This window comes from Sebastes umbrosus, chromosome 3 (genome assembly GCF_015220745.1).
Source record: "Sebastes umbrosus isolate fSebUmb1 chromosome 3, fSebUmb1.pri, whole genome shotgun sequence".
Classification (NCBI taxonomy): domain Eukaryota; kingdom Metazoa; phylum Chordata; class Actinopteri; order Perciformes; family Sebastidae; genus Sebastes; species Sebastes umbrosus.
Genome location: NC_051271.1, coordinates 15592056 through 15616404, shown reverse-complemented (window position 1 = coordinate 15616404; position 24349 = coordinate 15592056). Strand labels below are relative to the sequence as shown.

Genomic DNA, 24349 nt, shown 5'->3' with positions numbered 1-24349 from the left:
CAAAACATATGGAACTGATTTAGTGAAGACAAAGAGGTTAGTTGGTATGCAGAAAAACAAAAGCTTTATAATACATTTTTCATACAAAAATTTTTTACATAACTTTTTTTCCGACTCTTTAAGTGACATTTGGTAAGAAATGTACCTCGTAAACATAGACTGTGAGTGTATTTAAAAACACACAGGGCACCTCTCAGCACACATCTGAGAGAGATATGGAGACACCTACAGTAATCAGGCTTTATGTAACATTCCTGCCTATTAATATTCAGGTTTTAAGCCTCATCTGTTTCACATATTATACTGTATATGTTTCATACTGCATCTTCACATTGTTCACATTTGGAATTCAAAGCAAATTATCTCATTGTAATGAACCATGATCACCACTAGAGGGTAGCAAATAATGCAATAATGTGTCTTTGTATGTGTCTCTCTCGTGTGCTGGAACTGAGCACATGTAATGCTGGCACACAGCAGGTCTATGAGATATCTTTATCTTCTGGAAATGAAACAATATGGACAATTTAATAGCTTGTTCTGTTATTGGATTATACATATAGTGGTGGTAAGAAACTGCAAACTAACCAGCGGCACAATATGTCATGTTTTTCTGTTTAGGTAATGCTATATAATAGATGTATGGTGTATAATCTATTGATTTGTATTACAGTAACTGCACTATACCTATTTGATTTTGTTATAGTGCTGTTACAGTAAGTGCTCCTGAGGAATATACTGAACACAGTACTGCTGAAGAAGTCTTCTTCCCATGCTAAAACATGAGTCATCTTCTGTATACTGTACAAGCTGTCGTTTTACAAACAATACCAACTTTACCAGACATAATGCAACACTGTCCAGAAAATATATACTTTTCCTGATGTCTAAAACTTCATATTGTTTCACTATTCTTGCAGTCTCCAATGTTTGGCATATATCAAGAAGTCATTAAACCTAACCCACCCATAATCATCTTTACGCATATTAGTTTGTGTTATTTGTAATTCTGGCAGAATTGTGGCTTGTTTTCTAAAATCCTAGACACAACATGTGACATGTGCCAGCCTAATAGGTTTGGCAGCATTCATGCTCTCTTTTGGACTGAAACCTTTGATAACACATTTAAAAAAAAAAAAATCTAATATTGTTCTTCAAACAACTGTGAAAAGCAAGACTCTTCTTATGGACTATGTACAGTTTGATCCCACTGAGGGAAAACTATTGTAAACTATCATTACTTAACCTCTTAAGCCCTTGATTGATGGAAGGTGTGGTTCGCCTAGACAGACATACCCAAAATAAATCAAGAATAGCTCTACAGCTACTGGGTCTATATGCATGATCTTGGTCTCTGTGGATAGGTAAGACCTCAGAGAATTCATCCCCAGTGTAAGTAACATTGTGGATGTTACTATTCCTGAGTAAATTGTGATGAACCCAAGGAAACATTTACATTTTTATCCTTGCCTAAAATGTTTTCTAGATTAAACAGTGGATAGCACCATTATAACAATGATGCCATGCACAGAGATGCCACCGAATTCACTCAGCAACTCTTTGACTACAACTTTGCCAAAGCAGATATAAATAACACAAAGCACATAGATTCAACAAAGGTTTTAGTACGGATAGGACCAGACGGACTCTCCATTTGGCACACTTGGATACCCGAAGTGTGCCAAACGGGTTTTCTACCTCTTGAAAAGGAATCTGGCTATAAAATACTACTGATATCCACTACAGGAGGCTATGTGCACACAACAGAGATATTTACCCGGTGCATCATCACGTTCTACCATTGTGCACACTATAAAATCAATACAAAAACAACTAAATTGTATAACTTTGAGTACTTTTATTATAATAATGAAATATGATCAAGCAAAACTTAGATAATAACAAATAAGATCAATAACAATGTAAATAAGATAAAAAAAAGGAATCCAAAGTCAAGTATTTACATTCAATATAAAAACGGTCAGAAATATTATGAAGTAAAAATAAAAATTTTCATGCGTTGATTTTGTAACTAAAATATTGAAATCATTGCCAAACAAACATTGTTTGGACAAAATACACTTGGAGTGTTGTTTTAGTAGTGTTAAGGCCTCGTCTTTTAAAAACCATATGGAAAAAAAGGCTACCAGAAAATTTTATGAAGTTTTTAAAGGCAGTGTTTAACACACAACTCAGCTGAACCCGGTACCTGGTTCGTCGGGTTTAAGCAGCTATGATTTTAGGGGTGTGAGTCAAGATAACAGAAAATGTTGATCAGTTTTGCTTCCTCTGACTTTTTTTATAACTGAATTCAATTACAGCATTTGCCTGAGAAGGACCCAGTCAAACAGTATGTAATCATGTTTCCACGACTCTCATTTTGTGTTATTTTATGATGCTTTTGTGGCGCTGAAAACACAACGGTCTATTGCAGGCTGTATGAACAAGACGCAGTGGTAAATCACACAGGACAGTAGTGTATGTGCAGAAGTGGGCATAATGGCCATCAACAGACTGAAGGAAGTGTAACACGGTGATAATAAACCTCCTCTCTCCAATTCTTGTGAAATAGTCCCTCCATTCAGTCAGTACCAAGCAGCAGCCTCCTCCTGCCGTCCCATGGAAGGGAAGGAGGACCAGTGCCAGTCTTGTACCTAGTCTGCCATCCCTCAATGGGCCTTTGTGGCTGCTGCCATCCTTCCCCCCCGGCCAACCCCCGGCAGCCCATTCAGGAGTGTCACATGGCACTCCCACTCTGCGCCCATCTCACAATGTAGCCCTGTCATCCGCTCCTCATTGACATGCGCTCATAGTGATGTGCAGTGGGGAATGGTCGTGCTCCTCCACTACTTTCAAAGGAAATGAAGTGCCGGGCTGGGTGGCCAAAGTGTGGCTTCCTGGATACGGTGTTCATATTTCTTAGGAGGAAGTGCTGAAACGTACGTGTGTGTGTGTGTGTGTGCGTATGCGTGTGTGTGTGTGTGTGTGTGTTGGGAATTGGCGGTGAGTTACAGCAAATGTGTCACACCAAACTCCCACAACTGTCAGTTACCATGAGAAAATGATTGCTATAATAAATGTTGAACACCAGTAGTCTTGCTTCCAGCATACTGTATGTTACAATGTGAAGGATGACTGATCGAATGTTACTATGGAAAAAGTCACATTTAAATGTGCCTTTTATGTGTGTGACAGATACAGTAAGGATGTTAAAGACAAGTGAAACTGATCAGGAACGAAGTGTAGAAAGTGTAGCCTGGTTCCAGACTTCCGTATCACCACCCTCATCTAATTCAGTCTGATTATCAGGCCGTAGGAAATTCATGATTTTAATGAGATATGTGAAGAAGATTTTCCATGAACGGCCACTACAGATAACAAGGGTTCCTCCAGCATAACACTTGGAATATCAAATTCAGTAACTCTAGAGAGTGGCGAGTGCTGCTCTCTGTTGAAAAAATCAGAGGTGAGCTTGCAGCGGTCAGCTTCCTGCTTGTTAGTGGTAATCATGTTACCTGTGGGCTGATAAATAATACTCATTCAGTCTACACATGGAGGAGTCTACATAGGCCAGGCAACTTGGATTATTCCAAAGGTTTTCAAAGCTACCATAAATTTACATGTTTAGGTGATCAATCCTGGTATTGTTTTAATAACTTACAGTATATACCACTGATAAAAGCCTCTTTGCATTGTAGTACACCTCATAAATGAACAAGTGAAAAGTTGTGCCTTAAATACTGTTATAGTAGAGTGTTTATTTTGGCATTAAAGGGATAGTTTGGGTGTTTTGAAGTGGGGTTTGTAAGAGGTACTTATCTATAGTCATTGTATTACCTACAGTAGATGGCGGTCGGCGCGCCCCCATTTTGAAGAAACACACAGGAGCACCAACACTGAAGCAAAGCAATACAATGCTGTGGACGGGAACGGCAGAAAAAATTATTTTAGACACCTAAAAGACACATAAAAAAAAATCAATATCCGTTTAAAGGGACTATTTGTAACTTTCAGAAATGCTTGTTAACAGCGACACCTGTTGCCGTTAAGTCAACGAAAGTCAGCGTCGGGCTCGCGCTTGCTCACTCTAAATATACCTGAAAGAGCATCGCTCAAAACAGAGAGGAGACACACGTCAGCTAAAACCACAATATACACTCTATATTTCACCTGCTTGGCAGTAATGTTAGCTGACCAGACAGAGGTCTCTCCATGAATCACTGCTGGCTTTTCCTGCCTCAGCCTCCGGTGTCTCCCTCTGGCTGAGCAGGAAAAGCGGGTCGGTGCCGGGGCTGAGCAGGAAGAGAAATGTTACCGTCTCCGACCGGGTGCCGCTGATAACGTTTCTCGCTGCGGAGCTCCGTCACTTCACAAGACATGGGAAACCTCTGTTGGTCTGGAGGAGCTGCAGCATTTATTTTTTGCACAAACGTCCGCTGTACATCCACTAGATATTCTCAGAGCTAAACTAAGTCTCCTGCAGTGTGGCGTGAGCGCGCGTTCATGTCTAGTGGTTGAGCGAGAACGCGCGCGCGCTGTGTTAGTGAAGGCAAGCAGGCAGAGGAGTAGAGACTCCGGCCACACGCGAGCGCGCATATGGGAGTGCGCATGTGTCCCAACCCGGTACATTTATATCAAATAGCAAGGCAGTCTGTAGCTAAACAAGCGTAACCTCCTGCCTGTTTAGCATTTACCTATGGTCCTTTGCAGATTACTTCCAGATTGTGCAATGCAATACGTATGTGCAGTAGAACAATAAGGTAAAATGCACAAAAAACAAGTGCAAAAGGTTTATATTATGTCACACTTTAATCGTATATTTCTATTATTACCATACTTTTACGAAACACAATATTTTAATATTCTACCTAATGATATTTCGTTCTTTTTTTATCTATTGTTAAAATGTTATATATCACACTTTTAAATATTGTTATCTTATACAGTGTATTTGGCACTTTGATTCTATATTGTCTATTTGGTACTTTTATATCATTATCTTATACCGTCTATTTGGTACTTTATATTGTAATTCTATAATGTCTATTTGGCACTTTTATATTGTTATTCAATATTGTCTATTTGGTACTTTATATTGTTGTTTTATACTGTCTATTTGGTACTTTATATTGTTATTTTATATTGTCTATTTGCCACTTTATATTGTTATTCTATATTATCTATTTGGTACTTTATATTGTTATTTTATATTGTCTATTTGGCACTTTATATCGTTATTGAACATTGTCTATTTGGCACTTTATATTGTTATTCTATATCGTCAATTTGGCACTTTATATTGTTATTCCATATCGTCAATTTGGCACTTTTATATTGTTATTCTATATTGTCTATTTGGCACTTTAAATTGTTATTCAATATTGTCTATTTGGCACTTTATATTGTTATTCTATATTGTCTATTTGACACTTTATATCGTTATTGAACATTGTCTATTTGGCACTTTATATTGTTATTCTATATCGTCAATTTGGCACTTTTATATTGTTATTCTATATTGTCTATTTGGCACTTTATATTGTTATTCTATATCGTCAATTTGGCACTTTTATATTGTTATTCTATATTGTCTATTTAGTACTTTATGTTGTTATTTTATATTGTCTATCTGCTGCATTTATATTGTTATTCAATATTGTCTATTTGGTACATTTATATTGTTATTTTTTATATCTCTGAAAACAGTAACTTGGCTCCTGATTGCTCCAATCAGCTGCAATTTTATTGTTTTGCTTCCTTGAACTTCACTTTGTAAACTGGCGGTTCCCTGTGTGGCTGATGATGACATCATCATCATTAAAGAACCAGTCCAGTACCATTATTTTTAAGAACCACTTGCAGTCAGCTATACGTGACCATGTGCAGGTTCTCCTCTCTCTCCCCCTCCCTCTCTCCCTCCCTCTCTCTCTACTCTAGCATCACCCCCCTCCCTCGGACACGCTGTACTCCAACCCTCCAGCAGCAGCTTTATACCCGCATCGGTCTGTCAGTGTGTGCTGGTCTGACTGGGAGGAGGTGGATCTATACCTACTGGTACTGGTGGTCTGAGTGGAGCTTCAGCAGACCTTTACGTGCAGATTGCCAACGGCGGATTGTTTGTGGGGGGAAATCAGGATCCCTGCCAACGTCATCCTCTCATCCACCAGTTTATTTATTTATCATCGGGGCTTTTCTACTCTGACAGCCACACAGCCGTCACCATCGTCACCATCACAGGCTGGGAGGCTGTGGGAAGAAGTCGCCCTGCAGCCGGGGGCTTTGGTCTGGGTCGCCTTTTTAAAGCCTCCATCCACCCCCGAGTGTGTGAAGAAACACCCCGCAGAAGGAGTACTATTCTGGGGGCTGAGGGAACCGCCGGTGAGTGGATGGATGGATGCTCCTCTCTCTCTCTCTATTTAACCCCTTATCGTTATAGCTGCTGTTGAAATGTGGTGAATTTGGCCAATAATAAGCATCATATTTCCAGTTCAACCAGTCAAACGTGTTGGTTTATTAACTGTTTTAGCCTGTGGGCCATTATGTAATAGCATATATACTTTGCAAAGGGATGTTTTTTGATATTTAACGTGAGTATTTTTCAGTTAATTTGGGACCGTTGCTATGTCATTTTGTAGCTAAGGTGGAACGTTAGCTAGCTAGGTAACGCTGCTAGTAGTGATGTGTCGGTCACGGACGAGTCGACTCTTTGAGCCGGCTCTTGTAATTGAACGATAATGGTACGTGTCCACAGGGGCGTTTTTTATCGCGAGGGGACGCGACACTTCCCAACATTGGACGCTTGGTTAGCTGTCACTAGACATAGGCTGTCCCCACCTGATTGGACGAAACGCTTTCCCTCCATGGGCTGTTGCTCCCAGCTTTCAAACCGGAAACAGTATGGCGGCTCGTTAGGAAACTTTCTTCTCTTATTTCACGAAAATAGTTCACCGAAAGGTGTTTCTGAGAACATTTGGGGCGAGAAATAATCCATGCAGTTTCTGAATCTGTCTTTATTTTGGATCGACAACGTTTATTTTAAAAGATTCTTGTGAGTTTTGAGAGGCGGCGAGTCGCGTTGGACGCCCGTGATTTGCATAAAGTAGACTAGCCCTCAACTTTATGCAAATGAGGAGCGGGCGTTGTGACGCTCCGTTACTCGAATCGCGACACCACGCTACCGGAATGCATTGCGCGGCTGCTTACATAGACAATGAATGGGGAGCGTGGAAAGCACGGAGCCTGTGGACACGTACCATAAGAGCCGGCTCCCGTCCGAGAGCTGTTTTTTTTTTTAATTAATTCAAGGCAGAATGATAAGACAATTTTCGCTGTGCCACTGGCACTGACTGTGACTGAATCTTGTGTCAATGACGTCTGTGCGACCAATCAGGTGATGACAGACAAGGATCAAGCGGCGCGCTGACGGTTTACAGGTACAGAGCAGGAGGGAGAGGAGGAGAGAAAGAGAGAGAGGAGTGCGGTGCAGGAATAGCAGACAAGATGAGTGACAGTCGAAAAAGAGGCAGCATGTACAGATATGGTATTCTGTAAATTATAAGGTTTAGTGTAATTATATTGAATCATTTAAGTGATATATCTGCACACATACTAATCATAGGTCAAAACAGCGTTAAAATTTGGCTGAATTATAAAAAGGCAGAAGTGGTAAAATGAAGAGCCGTTTGGGAGCCGAAAGAGCCGGTTCTTCTTTGGTGAGCTGAGCCAAATTATCTGGCTCACTAAAAAGAGCCGGACTTCCCATCCCTAGCTGCTGTAGCTTAGCAGAGCCTACGCCCCTGGTCGTTATAAACAATAACATCACCAACTACTGGGTTAACCAACACATAAAGATGCTCAGATAATGTCAGGTGGACTCATTAAAGGAAGCTCTCATAGTAATGACTGGGTAAAAGTCAGCTTGTCCTTAATCAACGTGACAAAAGCACATTTCTCGCTTGTTATAATCGTGTCAGTGCTTCATGGTGACATGTGTGCAACACATATAGAGAGCAGCCACCACAGTTTATACTCTCTTTCATCTCAAACAGTGATGACCCTGGTGAAAACGCATGGTAGGGACAACAGTAGGGCTTTTCTCTGTGTTTCCGTCAACACTGACAGCATTGTGTTGTGGGCTGTGTAACACGCATGAGCTACAACACGCTTCTCCTTTTAGTAGTGTGTATATAGCTGGCAGCATTGCAAGTGTATGTCATCAGGCACAGAAAGAGCTATATGGAGTAGTAGACAATGGGTGTTTATTGTCTCCCAATGTGATCTGCAGACCTGATAGTGGCAGAAATCATATTGTTTGTATGTTTACACTTACTTTACACATTACACTATACATCCTATATACCACTTTATAGACTGCACATATGTACATATTACATTTATGTATTGTACATACTACATGTATTTATTGACAGACTGTACACACTATGTTCACCCATTCACTCTGTATCTTTTATATCTCTATTATTTATAATTTTTGTATACCTTTACCTCGCCTGTGTTTCACTCTGTTTGCTAATGTTACTGCTTTGACACCTGAATTTCCCTCCGGGGATTAATAAAGGTTCATCTTATCTTATCATATCTTATCTTATGTGGAAATAGCAGACAAGTAACCAGAGACAATGTTTAACGTCCTCCCCAGAATCAGTCATGTTAATCACAATATAATAATAATAATAATAGTAATAATAATAACTTTATTTTAAGGCTGTCAATCGATTGAAATATTTAATTGCAAATTAATCACACATTTTTTTTTTATCTGTTCAAAATGTATCTTAAAGGGAGATTTTTCAAGTATTTAATACAAATATTGTCCAGAAACCCCCACAGGTACTGCATTTAGCATAAACAATATGCTCAAATCATAACATGGCAAACTCAAGCCCAACAGGCAACAACAGCTGTCAGTGTGTCAGTGTGCTGACTTGACTCTGACTTGCCCCAAACTGCATGTGATTATCATAAAGTAGGCATGTCTGTAAAGGGGAGACTCGTGGGTACCCATAGAACCCATTTTTATTCACATATCTTGAGGTCAGAGGTCATGGGACCCCCTTGAAAATGGCCATGCCAGTTTTTCCTCACCAAATGGAATCAATTAATTAATTGATTGATTTAACCTCCTTGGCGACAAGCTAGTATGACATAGTTGGTACCACTGGATTCCTTAGGTTTTCTAGTTTCATATGATGTCACTCTAGCTTTAAAACTTCAATTTCAAAATCACAAGTTGCGTTAATGCGTTAAAGAAATTTGTGGCGTTAAGTCGAATTTGCTTTGACAGCCCTAGTTCATACATTTCTGTATAGTGACTTCTTACTGTGGAAGCAGCAGCTGTCAAACAATGGTACAATGTCCAAAAAAAAACATAAGAACTCTTTCTAGCATCTATGGAGAGAATATAAGAGATCACAGTATTGACCAATTTACTCTTTAGCCTTCCTCCTCCTTTGAATTTTATACAAAAGCAAGCAAACAAACTTTATTTTTTCAAAGCAGAAGTTACAATATAGAGAGACTACAGATGAAAAACGTGAATGAATGCCATACTTTAGATGGTACAACCAAGTCCTAAAGGCTTCATCTGAGACAGTATTGGTAGAGATCAGAGATGCTGGGCAATATGTGCATTTGCACTCACCTAATCTTGAGCTAGAGTGGTTAAACTTGCACTGCTGGAACCGGTGCACAAACGTAAATGCTCTCTATTAGTGTCTGCTCTTGTATATAAAACTCTTGTCAGCAGCCTTCAAGTGTTCATGTTTGGAGGCTATCGTGCATTAAAGGCACTCTCATATAGATAAAGGCAGAACAAATGCAGAAAATCAAAACAGGAAAAAATAAGTCAAAAATAAGTCAAAGCAGGCAGCAAACATATTTTTTTACAGAAACATATCTGAGCACTGCAGATCATATTGCCGTGCGCCGATCATATTTGGTGTGTAATTTTAAGTAGGTATTATGTAACAGTTGTAAGGCTTAGGAGAAATAAATATGTGAACACATGAATGCACTATAATACAGAACACTTCATCATCTACAGCTTTTATTACTTTGTGCTGCCAAAGAAGCATCAGGGATCGGTTGATTTGCCTAGTATTACCATTTATCTAGCAATAATAGTAAATCATTTAGCATTTGGTTAAGTCAAATAAGAGAAATTTTTCAATGAGACAGTATGAGGCGAACATCTTTATTAAAATAGCTCACCTACCTATGAATAGCTAGTGCAACCTGAAGAGACTTACTGTAAGTAAGTAGACCCTGTGCCTTCATTTACTTATACAGACTGAGTGTTCTTTCAAGGGATCATGTAGGTGCAACAGTTGGGCTTCTGTAACAGCAAAGTACTGCTGGTCTTCCTCTGACTTCACTGTTGTAAATTGTTGTTTTGGTATTTAGATGGTTTCTATAAAGGGTCTTTAGATAGTAGGGCTGGTGCGATACACCTATCTCCCTATTCGATACTATTATGATACTTGGGTGCTGATTCTACAAGTATTGCGATTTAATATTAGGATTTATTGCGATTTTTGTTAACTTTTTCAACACTAGACCATACTGTATGTGTAGTGTTTACCATTTTGGATTTAAATGTGAGGGTGCAGGTCCTATCCACAGGGACCCTCCGTCGTTTTCTACTTTCTCGTCTCGACTTGCTGTGGCCGACTGCGGTTTGTTTTGGTTGACGGATACGGAATGGATATGACGTCATGTTACTCAGACTACAATATTAAAAGCGGTAACTTCCTTCTACCTCCGCATAGACTCAAATAAAGCAAATATAGCATTAAAAAATGTATTTCAAAATTCTATAACAAACACTCCTGTGATTAAAGGGATTAGTTATACTAAGATGACTTCGGTGATGGACACCTTGTGAACAACCCAGTGCAAAGCCTGGTAGTCAATGGCCGTATAGGGAGTCATTTCATACTATGTGTTAATACCAGTTATGTCATTTTCCAGTTAAGAGGAAATGAGCATTAATTCAGGAATTGTAGGGAACTTACGTGTCTTACCACTAGTACCTCACGTTGAGGGCAAAGGTTAAATAGTCAAATACCACATTACATTACATAACTGATTTTAGTCAGACTTGTCACTTGTTAAACACGTAGAGCCGGTCCAACACTTTCTAAATAGCCTACACGTTGCTGCAGCATTTGTGACGTGGGTGATCAAGAATCCTCCTTCAGACTACTTCAGACTCCTTCAGTAGCTGCAGTGCTCACATATAATGAAGGTACCATACAGTATGCAGAATTAGTGGGAAAGAACCTAAGGGGATTTTATTCTATGTAACACAATATTGCCTTTAGCTCCTGTTATCGGTGGCTATGTAGCTCGTTGGATTTGTTGTCAAATCATAATAAACAAAAGAACCTTTTGTGTGGTTAATTAGTAGACCAGACTTTCAGTGGTTAACCTTTGTGGAGCATGTATAACCAGCTGAACTTGAAGGCAAACAAGATGCTGTGGCCCAGGTTTATTTCCATGATGATAAGCCTCCACAAAGAATCACTAGTGAAGTCTTTTGGTAAGGACTCCTTTCATTTTGTAAGTAACTTAAACTGTGACACGGTTTGATATCAGGTGGCATCCTTTATGTAGCTAGACTGTGACTAAAAGAAACAAAGACAGGTGGTTTTAATAGGTTGTTGAATCTTCATGTAATTGCAACAAAATATAGATAACGGATTGTTTTTGTTCCCTTTTATGTGGTGAAATTATTTTGATGTATTTACTAAGCAGATGTTTGGATGCCATAGAGTGCTCCAGAGATGACGTATATTTGTTGACCAACCAGGAAGTTAGCATCGCCCTGGGTTCCCTCGGCAAAAAGCCAATGGGATTTTTCCATTGGCTTTTGGATTATTACAGGTCCTTTGTAAAGTTTGTATGTACTGTATATGGGGAACTGTTTTGTTTGTGCTTAATGCAAGCAAAGAGTTTGCATAAAGCCTGCATGTGCATTAGTTGTTGATCAATACGTGGCCCCCTTCCATGTTATCTTGATGCAGAGCAGGTGATGGCTAGCATTTTGACATTATGTCTTTATGTATTGTGTTACTCTCTAGTTTCTACTAATCCGAATTGTTGTTGCTCTTGGCCTCAAGCACAAGGCACTTGGCCAACTCAAACACATTTCTCAAATAGGTTGTCTAAAGTAATGATCACTGAGAATGAAAATAGGTTCATTGAGTTGGTGTCGATTAGAAAATAAACGATAGAATATTTTAGATTTAGTCATAGTTTGTGAACTTGCATGCTTCGTTATGTCTCAGATATTTGTTTATTTCTTGCAGGTCAGTAGCGGATAACCCCAACAACTGATAGGAGTTGTATTGGGTTCAAGTTGTTTTCATGTTTCAATCTGACTTACTCACCCTCACATGACTACAGGTTTATTTATAGTGCCTGTGACCCTGCACGCTGCACACCGAGGGTCCTGTTTCTCTAAAGTAAGTAGCTGTGACATAGCATAGGATTAAGCTTGTTACAATTTGAATATTATCTTGTTTAGTTCTACTGTTTTAAAAAGGTTATTTTCAACTGAAATATCTCACCACTCTTGATTTAAAGGGGTGTGTAAGTGGCTACTAGACAACCTTAGACAAAAGTCAATAAACAGTTCACAACAATAGATTAAAATGGGGTAGAAAGTCAAACTTTGACAGTCAAATGGCGATAGTTAAGGAGGTGACGTGGAGCACTGAAAAAATCCTTCCGGAGAAATGTGGCAGTGGATACGGGTCGACAAGAGTGCCAGTATGAGACAGCTGTGTGTGTCAGTTCCTCTTGTTTGTGTCAGCTTGTGTTACTATCAGAGTCCACTGAGGAATGATGGGCTTTAAGGGGAGGGAGAGAGTAAATATAGTAAAGGTCATAACAAACTTTTTTTCATTTTGGTCCCATTTAGATGATTTTAGCTCATGGTTGAACCACTCTTCTTTCCTAGTCAAATCATGAAAAGGTTTAAAGGTTTGTCTTATAACAACCTTACATTCTCAAACACCAATCTAGAGATTAATTACATGTCACAAAAATACAGATGCTTGTTTAGTTAATTCATTTATCATACAAATCTATGTCTGGTAACAGCCTCACAAATGAAAAGTAGCTTCCTATTCAAAGTTTTATAGAATTTTAAATACTTTTTAGCCAGTTGGTCAGTATGTAAGCAACTTTAAAACTTAAAGGTGCTGAAGACAAAATTCAGAGCATTTCTATTGCCTCCACACGGCTCTCAACATGGTGACGGCTGAGCCGACGGCTCGCAGATAGACTGGACGGGGACAGCAACAAAACTTATTTTGCTGCCCCCTTCCACAACACTATATTGTTTTGCTCCCGTGTCAGTACTCTCTTCTGTTTCTCCAAGCTGGGTGCGCTCCAACCGCCATCTACTGTTAATAATACACCAACTATGGAGAAGTACCTCATACAACCCCGCTTCAAAACACCCAAACTATCCCTTTAATGCTTTCAGTAAAGTCAGATTGCATGTATGGAATGACCAGTCACTGATATGATTAACATAACACTTGTCACTTACATGTATTACAAAAGGCCAATGCCTTCAGCAAACAAACAGCATGTCACTGAGCATTTGTTGCACTAGAAAATAAGCTTTTAAATGAACACATTTTGTGTAAAAATGTATTCATTTGTATGTATGTACATGTATTATATTTTATATGCCTGCTACGGTTAGATGCATGCTTGTGAATATACTGTGTGTATGTAAGTGTTTGACGGTACATGGAGTGGCATTAGATGTAAATCCAGTCATTGGAATTCAATCAGCAGCCGGCATTAAGTTGACCTTGTCAGCACCATTCAAGTCCTGTACCTCCCACATATCCATAACTGGAGTTATAGTTTCAGCGACCTACTTACTGCAGATCTTGGTCCAACTTTGGAAAAACAAGCTTTTTGTAATGCATATTTTAGGCCTTGATGTGGAAACACAGTTGGCTACCTTCATAAGTAATGGGGTGCGTGATCATCAATATCATCATCTTCATTCCTTTCAGGAAGTAACACTGTCGTACAGTTTAAACAAAGAAAGCGCTCTTTTAAAGCTTCCTACACCCCTCACTGACAGCTGTATCCTAGTCCTGCATTTTGTATGCTTTGTAACTGATCTGTTTTTCCTCCCCTCCGCCTGAAAGGATGATTTAACCAGCCCCTCTTGTCATAAAACATTTCAACTAGGAGCAGTTATGTTTTGATGGACGGTCAGATATGTGAATGGTCAGTGCACCAACAACCTCCCCCACTCAAATTGCTGAAAATGTGGTGTGCAAGTTCAGGATCATCTGAATGTGGGCATTGCACTTACCACAGCTAGCACATTTTGAAGAGCCCTTTTGCCTCTGAGGCCCCGGTGTTTGTTGCTGCCCTTTGGCATATTAAGTTTCAGATGTGCAAATCTCATGGCCGGCTGTGGCTGCTAGTGGAAATTTCCACTTCTCATTCGGAGAGCATCTTGTGAATGTGATGTTGTGGGCTGATCGCAAGAAACTATTGAACAGAGCTAAGCTTTTGGGGTTGGGAATTTGATATTTGATAAAACAAGGAAATGAGAAATGTATTAAAGATACATACAGTAAATATCTATATTGTAGAGGGCATTTTGGAAAATTACACAAGACAATGGTTCATTTAATGAACCTGTTTTGGTTAAGCATTTGGATACATTTTTCTTGGAAAAAAACCCAACGACAGTATTACTCAGCAGCTTCCTGAAACTTGTTTTTATCCCATGACAAATATGTGAAATATCGTGGGTCCAAAGGTCATCATTTGTCCATGTGATGTGACTACTTACTAATGGTTCAGCCACCATAGATTATGAGTAAGGCTTGGGAGGTGGATGGATGGAGGACTGGTGTGTTCATTATGTTTGATTAAGCTCTACAGTCGTCACATTGTATGATGAATTTGTTACGTAATGGCTGAGCAAGGACAAAGGGAGGGTTCTTCGGTCAGATGTTCAAGAATGATCTTGTTGTCTTGGTTGTCTGAAAACAGAGACAGAAATCAGAGGTCAGAGGGTTTTGTTTGGTAAGTCTAAATGTATATAAAACTACTATGGTCGTCTTAATATGGTTTAAAAGATCTTAAAATCATATCAGTTTCACTATACGTCATGTTTTTTAATTGTTTTAAGAAAGTCTGAGTTCTTGTTTGACTTGGCATAGGTCAAAATGAAACCTTTTTGTGACCCAATAAGGGATGACTCATCGGCCTAGTGGAAAAGTTCCTTCAAGATGTTTTTGTGTTTGTGGTCTGGGTTAATAAATACTTTTGTCTAATGATAAAGCTCCGGGTTGCCGTCAGGACAGGTGGGGGGTGATGAGCAAAACTTGGAGGAGTGGCTTGTCACTAAAATGAGAATAGCTGGTCCACCTTAAAATAGGGATGTGACGGTGAGGAAAATTTCACACCAGTTAATAAACTTGTGACAACACCGGTGTTACTGATTACACCGGACATTTTACAAGAAAAGATGACGGTCAATATGTGTAGCGCGCTTACTTTGATCTTTAATGTCAGGTGGTTGTGTGTCCGGCCTCTCCGGTCCAGCTTTGGCTGTGGGGCCGCAGGTTTCCACCCTGCACTGACCACTCCGCAGTGCACACCGGCTATGACCGCTCTGTCCTCCTCATGATGATTACCTCATTAACATTATGGTTCCCTTATTAACATTGGGTTTAAATATGAAATATTGCCAAATAGGCGTTTTGCTTTTGTCTGTCAACTCTCTCTCATCCCTCGTGTGGGAAATCTGACTCTTGCTGCTCTGAGCTGAGACTCCGTATGGAGCTGACACATTCACTGTCAGTTTGTAGCGTCCGTCGTCCGATTATGAATTGATAACACGGCGCTGATGCGCGAAAATGAACTAAATGGGTTTTATTTCTGTGAAAAAAAGCAAAACGACGGTGGTGGCGGTTGGTACGTAATGTAACTGATGCAAGCCTACCTTAAAGTTCAGCCCACCTTAAGTGAACACGTTAATCTGCAGGTGACAAGAAAGGCAAGGGAACTTGGCTTCGGAGTTGTAGCATTTATTAACCGACAGCCTAAACTGACACACACTGCACTGCTACGTTCACAGCTATAAAGTTACTCTCTCTCTTTCTGTCCCTCTATCCTGACCACACACCGACACTCGCTAACATTAAGCACACCTACGCACTGAGTTATTCTTTAAAGGAGTTTGCTACCTGTATAACACATTTTAATTTAAAAAAAAACATCTTAAAAACACATAAATCCTTGATGATTAGGTCCGGCGGTGAGTCAACTTAAGGCCGGCGGGCCGCGGCAGTACTAGCAATAAAAAACTGTTGGCTGGTTAAACTATTAACCAGCCAACAGAGGGGATCATGGTAATACCGAGGTGTTGTCTTTGCTTCACTTAGTTCTGGAGGCTAAGAGTTCCCACACATGAAGAACAGCTGCTCATTAAATGTTTAAGGACTGTAAGGAAGCTTCACTAGAAATGAAAACATACTGTCAGTTGAAATTCCTTCCGTAAACAGACTCGAGCTTGTATGTTTCTCAATCTCAGGTAGCGGTATGGCCTGTATTAAGTTCACAAAGAGGTGTAGAGTGTTTACAAATATCTGAGGGATGAGTGATTTTTATGTGTGTTGTGTGCCCTGCTTCACTGACTTAATCGTTTATTCTTGCTGACTGGTGAATAGTTTTCTGGATAATTATTTGCGGGCTTCTTGGTGATGCGTAATTGTCTCCTTGTGCATTCATGTGAGTGTGGCTACCTTTCTTGTCCAGATGTTTACATAGTAGCATATATTTTGGATCATGCACGGTCTTGAAATTACTATTCTATGGCACACTCAGGAGCTCTGACATAAAGATTAGTGGGCTTGTAGTTGTGATTAGTAGACACGCCGCCCTTGGCACATAAAACCACAAGTTTTGTGGCCAGACATGTACGTATGTTTTTATTTTCTATCTTATCTGGCACTTCAAGGCTTAACTGTTGTTGTGCTTTCTCATAGGTTGTTCACATTCCCCCTCTTTTCTGCTCTTTCTCAGTCTTTCATATCACAGAAGTTGAAAATATAAATTTTTTTCCTGTTCCATCATACCACAGGAAACAGTGCACAATGAATGCGAAGAGTGATTTGCCCACTCACGCTCATGTCCTATGAATACGATGTGCTGTGCGTGGTCTTGTTGCTGGTTATGTAACAGGGTGAGGCCATGTGAAAAATGTCTGAGTGAGAAAGGCAGCTGGTGGCGGATACGGTGGGATGAGGAGAGCAGATGCAACTCACATCTGGCCTTTCCAACCAGAAGACGCTGTTTGTTTCCAAATCATCATACTTCAGTCTGAGTGCTGTTTGGTCTCTCGTATATTGTGAGATGTGTTCTCAATAACATAGCATTTGTAAATGGTATACATCTCTACTTCTGTCGTTGTGCAGTAGAGATAGCTTTGTCAGTGCTGCCTCGCTGTACATTCACATTTTTTGCACAGTTTCATACCCAGTGAAGCGTGTAGGTTTGGCTTTGGTCCCGAGTGGGCCCTTCAGTTTCAAAGAGGGAGAGGGGCAACAAGGTATTTTTAGATGCACAGGAAGCTATTGAGTAACAGGAAGACGAGAAAGTGCTAAGGCTTGACCATGGTTAGTTTTTAATGTCATGGAAGATGTTTACCTGTAAGATTTGTTAAAATTCATGGAAATACAGATGGGTGACAAATTAAATGAAACCCAACATTAAATTTCTCAGTAAGCTGGCTGCCTGAAGAGCTTCAACAGGCCTTGGCACAGACTACAAGTCTGTTGAACTCTAGTTTAAAGACTAACCTCCAAAAGGTGTTCCCTCCCTTTGGTTTTTTTGATGATGATGATGGAGAGCACTGTCTAACACATTAGTCCAGAACATTCATACTCATTTATCCATTCTGTCATCCCTTACGGCCTGTATGGAAGTATTTGCACTTATGTTTCTCCACTCACTCATTCGGAGCATTAATATAGCAGCAAACAACTATTTGCTATGTAAAGATATAGAGGAGTAATGGCATCCTGAGCAGAGAATGAAGTCACTCTCCCTCCGTGTGTGTGTTGTAATCCGAGTATCTCTGTGCTTTGTGTACGTAGCCAGTCCGGCCGCAGTCCCAGTGTGTGTGCCCCACTGGCTAGCTAATCGCAGCCGCTCATACGACGGTTACCGCTGATAACGCCGTCCCGACCCACAGCACGGTCGCGGAAGAGTAGCGCCTACCCTCCAACCCCCCAGATTAACTGTCAACACTGTTGCCGTTGTTTGTGCTGTTAGCACCGTTAGCTGCATTATGTCCATAATCAAAGATATGTTCTGAATTTGGAATTTAGCACTTTATTGGGCTTTCAAATGAAACACGTGAGCTTGTGTTTACAACATGGGAAGTCGTGTACACAATATGCTTGGCTTCAAGTGGTTAAGTCGTGAGAACACCGTTGCTAAGCAACGGCAATAATAACATTACCGTCGGCGTCTAGAAGCTACAGAGGCTAACAATTTAGCAAGCTAGCAAGTGGGTAACATAATGCAGGAAATGCAAAGGCATAATGGCAGAGGAAAAAGATGAGGCCGTTGGGAATATCAACATTTTCCTCAGACGTATTATACAATTACGGAGAAAAACAATATACGACTAGTGATATTATCGCATTAACTTTGACAGCCCCAGTTTAAATCAATAAAATCATTTTAAAATATTTTTTGTCAAATGCTTGATCTCTTTAGTAAGTAACCATGTAATAATAATGTGCAGCGAGCCGGTCTTTATTGAGAAATAAACACCTTCAGGATGATTCAAGAGCTGCTCACCCTGTCGGGGCTCATTTCACAGTAATGACTGGTTTGCTGCACACTATCACTTAAGTGTTTTGCTGTAACCAACAGTAGCATTTAGCTGTGATACTACCGTCATTTTTAGGCTACGTGGAAGCTGCGGTAGTGGTTGCTGGGAGCTGGGATTTTTCACAACTGTCTAAGAATTTTTTTTTTACTTTATGTTGGCTTAAAACTACCTGTAAAGCTGTGTCGGAGTGAATAATACATTTCTCATAACTCCAAGGTGAGATGTAATGAAGAAAAAACACAAGTAATAATGTTGAGTATTTATAAATGTGGAAAAAGCATGAACCCCAATCACAAGACAAAGTAAAACACTGAAGTCGTCTATTTGCCTGGAACCAGGCTAGCCTTGTATAGCTTTAGAAATGTAAATCTTTCCATGCAAAATGAATGTCAGTATCCATGTTTGTATACTCTTTCGTAGCAAGAAGGAGCAGCGGAAATGGCTTTACTAGATTATTTACAAAATATGTTTGGAGAAAACTACTGAGCCTTTCTTCACATTCCTTGATATTGCCTTGATATTGTCTTTACTAACAACTATGTCTACATCGGAAACATGTAGGAGAAAACTCAATGCAGCCTAAGCTGGCAAGTCACTGGAGGTGCATGTCAGCTCTGGTGGCGAGCCACAGCTCACTAAAGCTGATCTGCCAACAAAAAAGTGCTAAAAATATCCACATCTCAATGTAGAACACCTAGGAAGTCGAAGTTGCTCACCTCTGTGGTTGCAGGAGCTGCAGCTGAAAGCTGAAATAACCATGGAAATAATCAGCTATTGGCAAAAGGAGAAGTAGTTTTTTTTCTTTGCTAAACTGTAAGTTATCAATAATTATTCAAAATCATAGAAATGACAGAAGTTATTTCCACCTACTCATTAGAGGCCTCTGTTCCTACTTAATATAGCTACTCTTTATTTAGGAAGGATGTGTTGCTCTCGAATGTCTCCAGAGGTGTTTGTTTTTGTTGAAAGCATGTTGCTCCACAGCATGTTTGTATGTTCAGATGAGCAGGCGGAGGTTGTTGTGGCTGTCTAGAGAGAGAGTCAGAGAGTGAAGAGAGGCTTTAGTTTGGCATGCAGCCTTTATGAACTGGAAAAGAAGGGCTATGATCTAAATAAGTCAACAGGAGGCGACCCACTGAAAAGGATCTCAAGGACGGTTATGTCACTTCTCAAGGGCCTGTGTTGCAGGTCTGTACAGACTTTCCTGCTCTTCAGCATGAAGGCGCCACTCGGGTATGTGTGTGCTATATATGTGTGTGTCTACATGAAAATAACAAGATATGATGTAGATATGAGTTGTCTTGCAAGGTCGACATCAGTCCTTCTTTTTTAAAACTAGCCGGAGAGGAGAGTGAGCTTAAAAGTAAATGTAGTAGTTGGCTAGTAGTACGTTACTGTTTCATAGGTTCTATCTCCAGAGGGGCTTGTAGTTTGTGTGAAAGGATCGTGTAGCTCTGTCGCATGTTTGTGTGTTCAGATAAAGGAGGGGAGGACGTCTTGGCTGTGTTTGGAGGGAAAGACGTAGAGAGAAGCAGGGCTTGAGATTGGCACGGAGCCTTCAGCTTGGACAAAGGACTGTCAAAATGATGTCATTGCATGATTTATGTACAGCTGATAAAGTTGTTGACAACAGATAGTTAGGTGGCAAAATCAACTGCTAAAATGGCTTTGCTGTTTGGAAATTTTGCTTATGGCCGTGGCCTATTTAATTTGATAACGGTCGGGCTCACCTATAATTTCACTGTCACTATTTAGTAGTAGTGGGAAAAAAAAATAGATTCACCTATGTATCGCGATTTTTTTACGATCTTGAAATTGTTTTTTTAATGCCACAATCAATATATTTGCTTAATTTGAGTCTATGCATAGGTAGGAGGAAGTTACCGCTTTTATTGTTGTAGTCTGAGTAATGTGACGTCATATCCGTTCCCTATCCGTCAACCAAAACAAACCGCAGCTGGCCGCAACAAGGAAGTAAAAAAGAGAGGACGGTTCGCGTGGATACCACCTGCACCCTCACATTTTAAAATCCAAAGTGGTAAACACTACACATACAGTAAAGTATGGAAACACTTTGGGTTTCACACATTGCCAGGAAAAGCAGAGCTGGACATCACGGCTAAAGCTGCATGCTAACTCTGTCATGGACAGGAAACGTTTTCGTATTGTGGTAACGTGCAGTCAAGCCAGCCGTCACTCTCATCTCCTTGGTCAAGTCAGCCGACGCTACAACTGTAGAGCACCCATATACTGACATTTATGTTAAATGCATTCAAACGGACCCCATGGAGCTGACCATGGATGGATAAAGAGAACAGAGCTGATGGGAGAGCTAACGACGGACTTGGCAAAGTTGGCAGAACGATTATATAGGATTATATTCACCAGAAGTACAAAACATTACATGCCCCTTATAAATTAAAAAGAAAATACCACTAATTTGTGAGGGAAATGTCTTTATTCTTTGATTTTTCGGTTGCTGGGAAAAAATGTAATAAATAATGCCTGACAATGACTGATTTATTTGACTTCAGACAAAGTCTGACAAAGCACATACTTGCTGAAAATCAAACATTCTTACTGTATTAATTTATATATTTTTCAAATTAAAAGTCCCTAGAAGTGTATGATTCAACTTTTTAATAAATCATAATATCGAATCGCAATACTTAAAAATCAAAATACATATGGAACCGGCACCCAAGTATCGTTATAGTATCGAATCGAGAGATCGCCCAGCCCTACTATTCAAACTGTCTAGGCCCCATCCAAAACATCCTGAAGGCATCCATCCCTTGCTGAAGCTGTTTTCTTTTGCACGGGACAATTAACTAGGATGAAACTCGGGCCTAATCTGGCTTTAGTGACCAAGAACCAATCATCCATTTTCCTCTTCTGCATACCAGTGGCTATGTATGTTCTGTACAGTGAGAGCTTTTTGTAGTTATGAATAAAAAGTGTACCTGCTGGCTTAGCAGTCCTAGTGAGACATTGAAACATATATTGCCTCTGTTTCTTCTAGACGCCGACAGTAGCGTTAATATTTCCGTTGCTTAGCAGCGGTGTTCTCACAACTTAACCACTTGAACGCCAAGCATATCGTGTACACGACTTTCCATGTTGTAAACACAAGCTCACGAGTGTCATTCAAAGGCACCAACTGTCCTTGTGTAAAGCTAGACAGAGGTGAGCGTATCTTAAACTGTGACACTGTGCCAAACCCTTTTATGAGGGGGATGAGTGGCGCCGATCATTACCGCATATACTGGCTGGAGTAATGTTATATAAAGGCTTCTGAGGGTAATGCTTAGAGAGTGTTCCCCATACTGAGACACATTAGTTATATAATAGAGAGCAAGTTTCACTGTGATACACATGTGGTGTAATCATAAGCAGGAGAGGATTGTTAGTAGCTTTGGCAAAACATACAAAACTTTCCACTGTCCAGAGGAGTGTAGAGGAATGAAGCGCTTGGTGTTTAGTGAAGGGGAGGGGCGCAAGACGGGGTTCCCAAAGGAGCCAAAGTTATTCCTGACTCTCCTCCTCCTCCTCCTCCTCCTCCTCTTCCTCCTCCTCTTCTCTGGGTGGGCGAAGGCATGTCTAGTCATGTCCCTGTGGTATATTGAGTAAGAGCACTTGACCAATAGATCCTTGTTGGTGTGCCTGAGCTTTTATGAATCAAAAGGGATTTTCTAGGTATACTTATACAATGTTGTCACATAAATGTTAATACGCAGCTTTTATAAACATTGTTCTTGTAACAAAAAAGGCAGTTTTTTTCCGTGCAATCAATATATTTTTTAGAGCAATACTTTTGAGTACTTTCACACAGAGTGTGAATATTACACAGCAAAAAGCGACAATTTTTCTGAGCTTTCGCTCTGCAAATAAAGTCATCAATCAATCTAGGGCTGACCCAAATGCTTCGAAGCATCAACCGTTGCAATTGTATTCGACCTCCGAATCCCTATTCGAATGCTTTGTTTTTAATTTTTTTTAATATACAGTATATATAAGTATATGCAATAATAATGTAAAATTCCCAAAACACCTCATGAAATAAGGAATATTCCCACAACATTATTCATATTCAACATCAATTATTATTAGTTATTCTCAGATGTATATCCCGGTTTGTTGTGTGTAGTGGTGCGTGTGTGTACAGTAGTGCATCAGCGGCACTGAATTGGGGAAGATGGAGAGAGATGGACAGAAGAAAATGCCAGCCAACCGTGCCGCTCTGCTCCACGAAGCTTCGAATAGCTTTGAATATGTCTCAACGAAGCTTCGAAGCTCAAAAAATGGTATTCGGGACAGCCCTAAACCAATCACATTGTGTGGAGCCGGTTGAGTTGCACCTATATCTATTAAAAAACAACAACAACGAGGCTCCGTAGTGCGAACCAAAATGTCAAACTTATTTCTCCTTTCAAACTTGAAAAAGGCAGCCAGGATTGAAAATTTTAAAATATTTTTGTCCGCCTGCCACTGTGGCCGGTGGATTCCAAAATCTACCAGCCACTCTCATTGTTTTTGTGGCTGGTGAGTGAAACAAATCTAGTAGCCTCTTGCATATTTTACAAGCATTTGGCTGATGGCTGGTGCTAATTTCCAACCCTGCAGCGCATACCAGATCCACTCCTTCCGTTCTTACCTTTCACAATAAGAGCCCTAGACATATAATATTCACAGGCGAGTATTTCTCATTTTTGTGTTTATTTGTGACGCCCCTGGTGTGTAAAGGCCTGTTATTTAAAACACAGTTTGGAACAAAGCTCAAGCTGTCTGTTACCCAGAGAAGATGTAAATGAGAATTTTATGTATATAATATAATGTCACAGTATGGTTTCTGGGTTGCCTTTTATTACTTATTGCACCATAGCCCTGCTGTTGACATTCAGTGTAGATTTTGAGGTTTTGGCGTGTGGCCTATTTAAGTAAACCTCACAGCAGGAGAGACGTAAATCAGCTCTGCAGGAATGACCGTCGGCTCTTTAGTTAGGGGAGGGAGGGGAGAAAGGGGCCAAATGTATATTTATCTATAACCTACTGTAACATTTGTAGTGTCAGTGTGTTTCTGGGAACTAGGGCTGCAACTAGTAATCATTTTCATTGTCGATTAATCTGTTGATTATTTTCTCAATCAATCGATTAGTTTGGTCTATAAAATGTCAGAAAATGGTGAATCAATCAGTGTTTCCCAAAGCCCAAGATGACGTCCTCAAATGTCTTGTTTTGTCCACAACTCAAAAGACATTCAGTTTACTGTCATAGAGGAGTAAAGGATCCAGAAAATGTTCACATTTAAAATAGTTGGCGATTAATTTAATAGTCGTTGCAGCTCTACTGGGAACCAAAGCACTCTTTTAGCACCAGCTGCCACTGCAGGAGGGAACTCCCTTCAAATGTACTAAGTAAGGATATCGGTGACAA

The 24349-nt window shown here is 40.0% G+C and overlaps 1 protein-coding gene across 3 annotated transcripts in view; it reads left to right on the top strand.

Annotated features, from left to right (window-relative positions):
• Window positions 1–5934: 5934 nt before the first annotated feature.
• rnf24 (ring finger protein 24) overlaps window positions 5935–24349 on the top strand; it is a 33928-nt gene continuing 15513 nt past the window's right edge. Inside the window, exon 1 of one of the 3 annotated variants that reach the window (XM_037764461.1) lies at window positions 5935–6378. Coding sequence is in view for 2 of the 3 variants with exons in the window: in XM_037764459.1 (XP_037620387.1) it covers window positions 20076–20149 (74 nt within the window). In the remaining variant the exon portion in view is untranslated. Of the gene's footprint in view, window positions 6379–19895; window positions 20150–24349 lie in introns of those variants that run through there. The other 2 variants (XM_037764460.1, XM_037764459.1) reach the window with 2 other exon arrangements.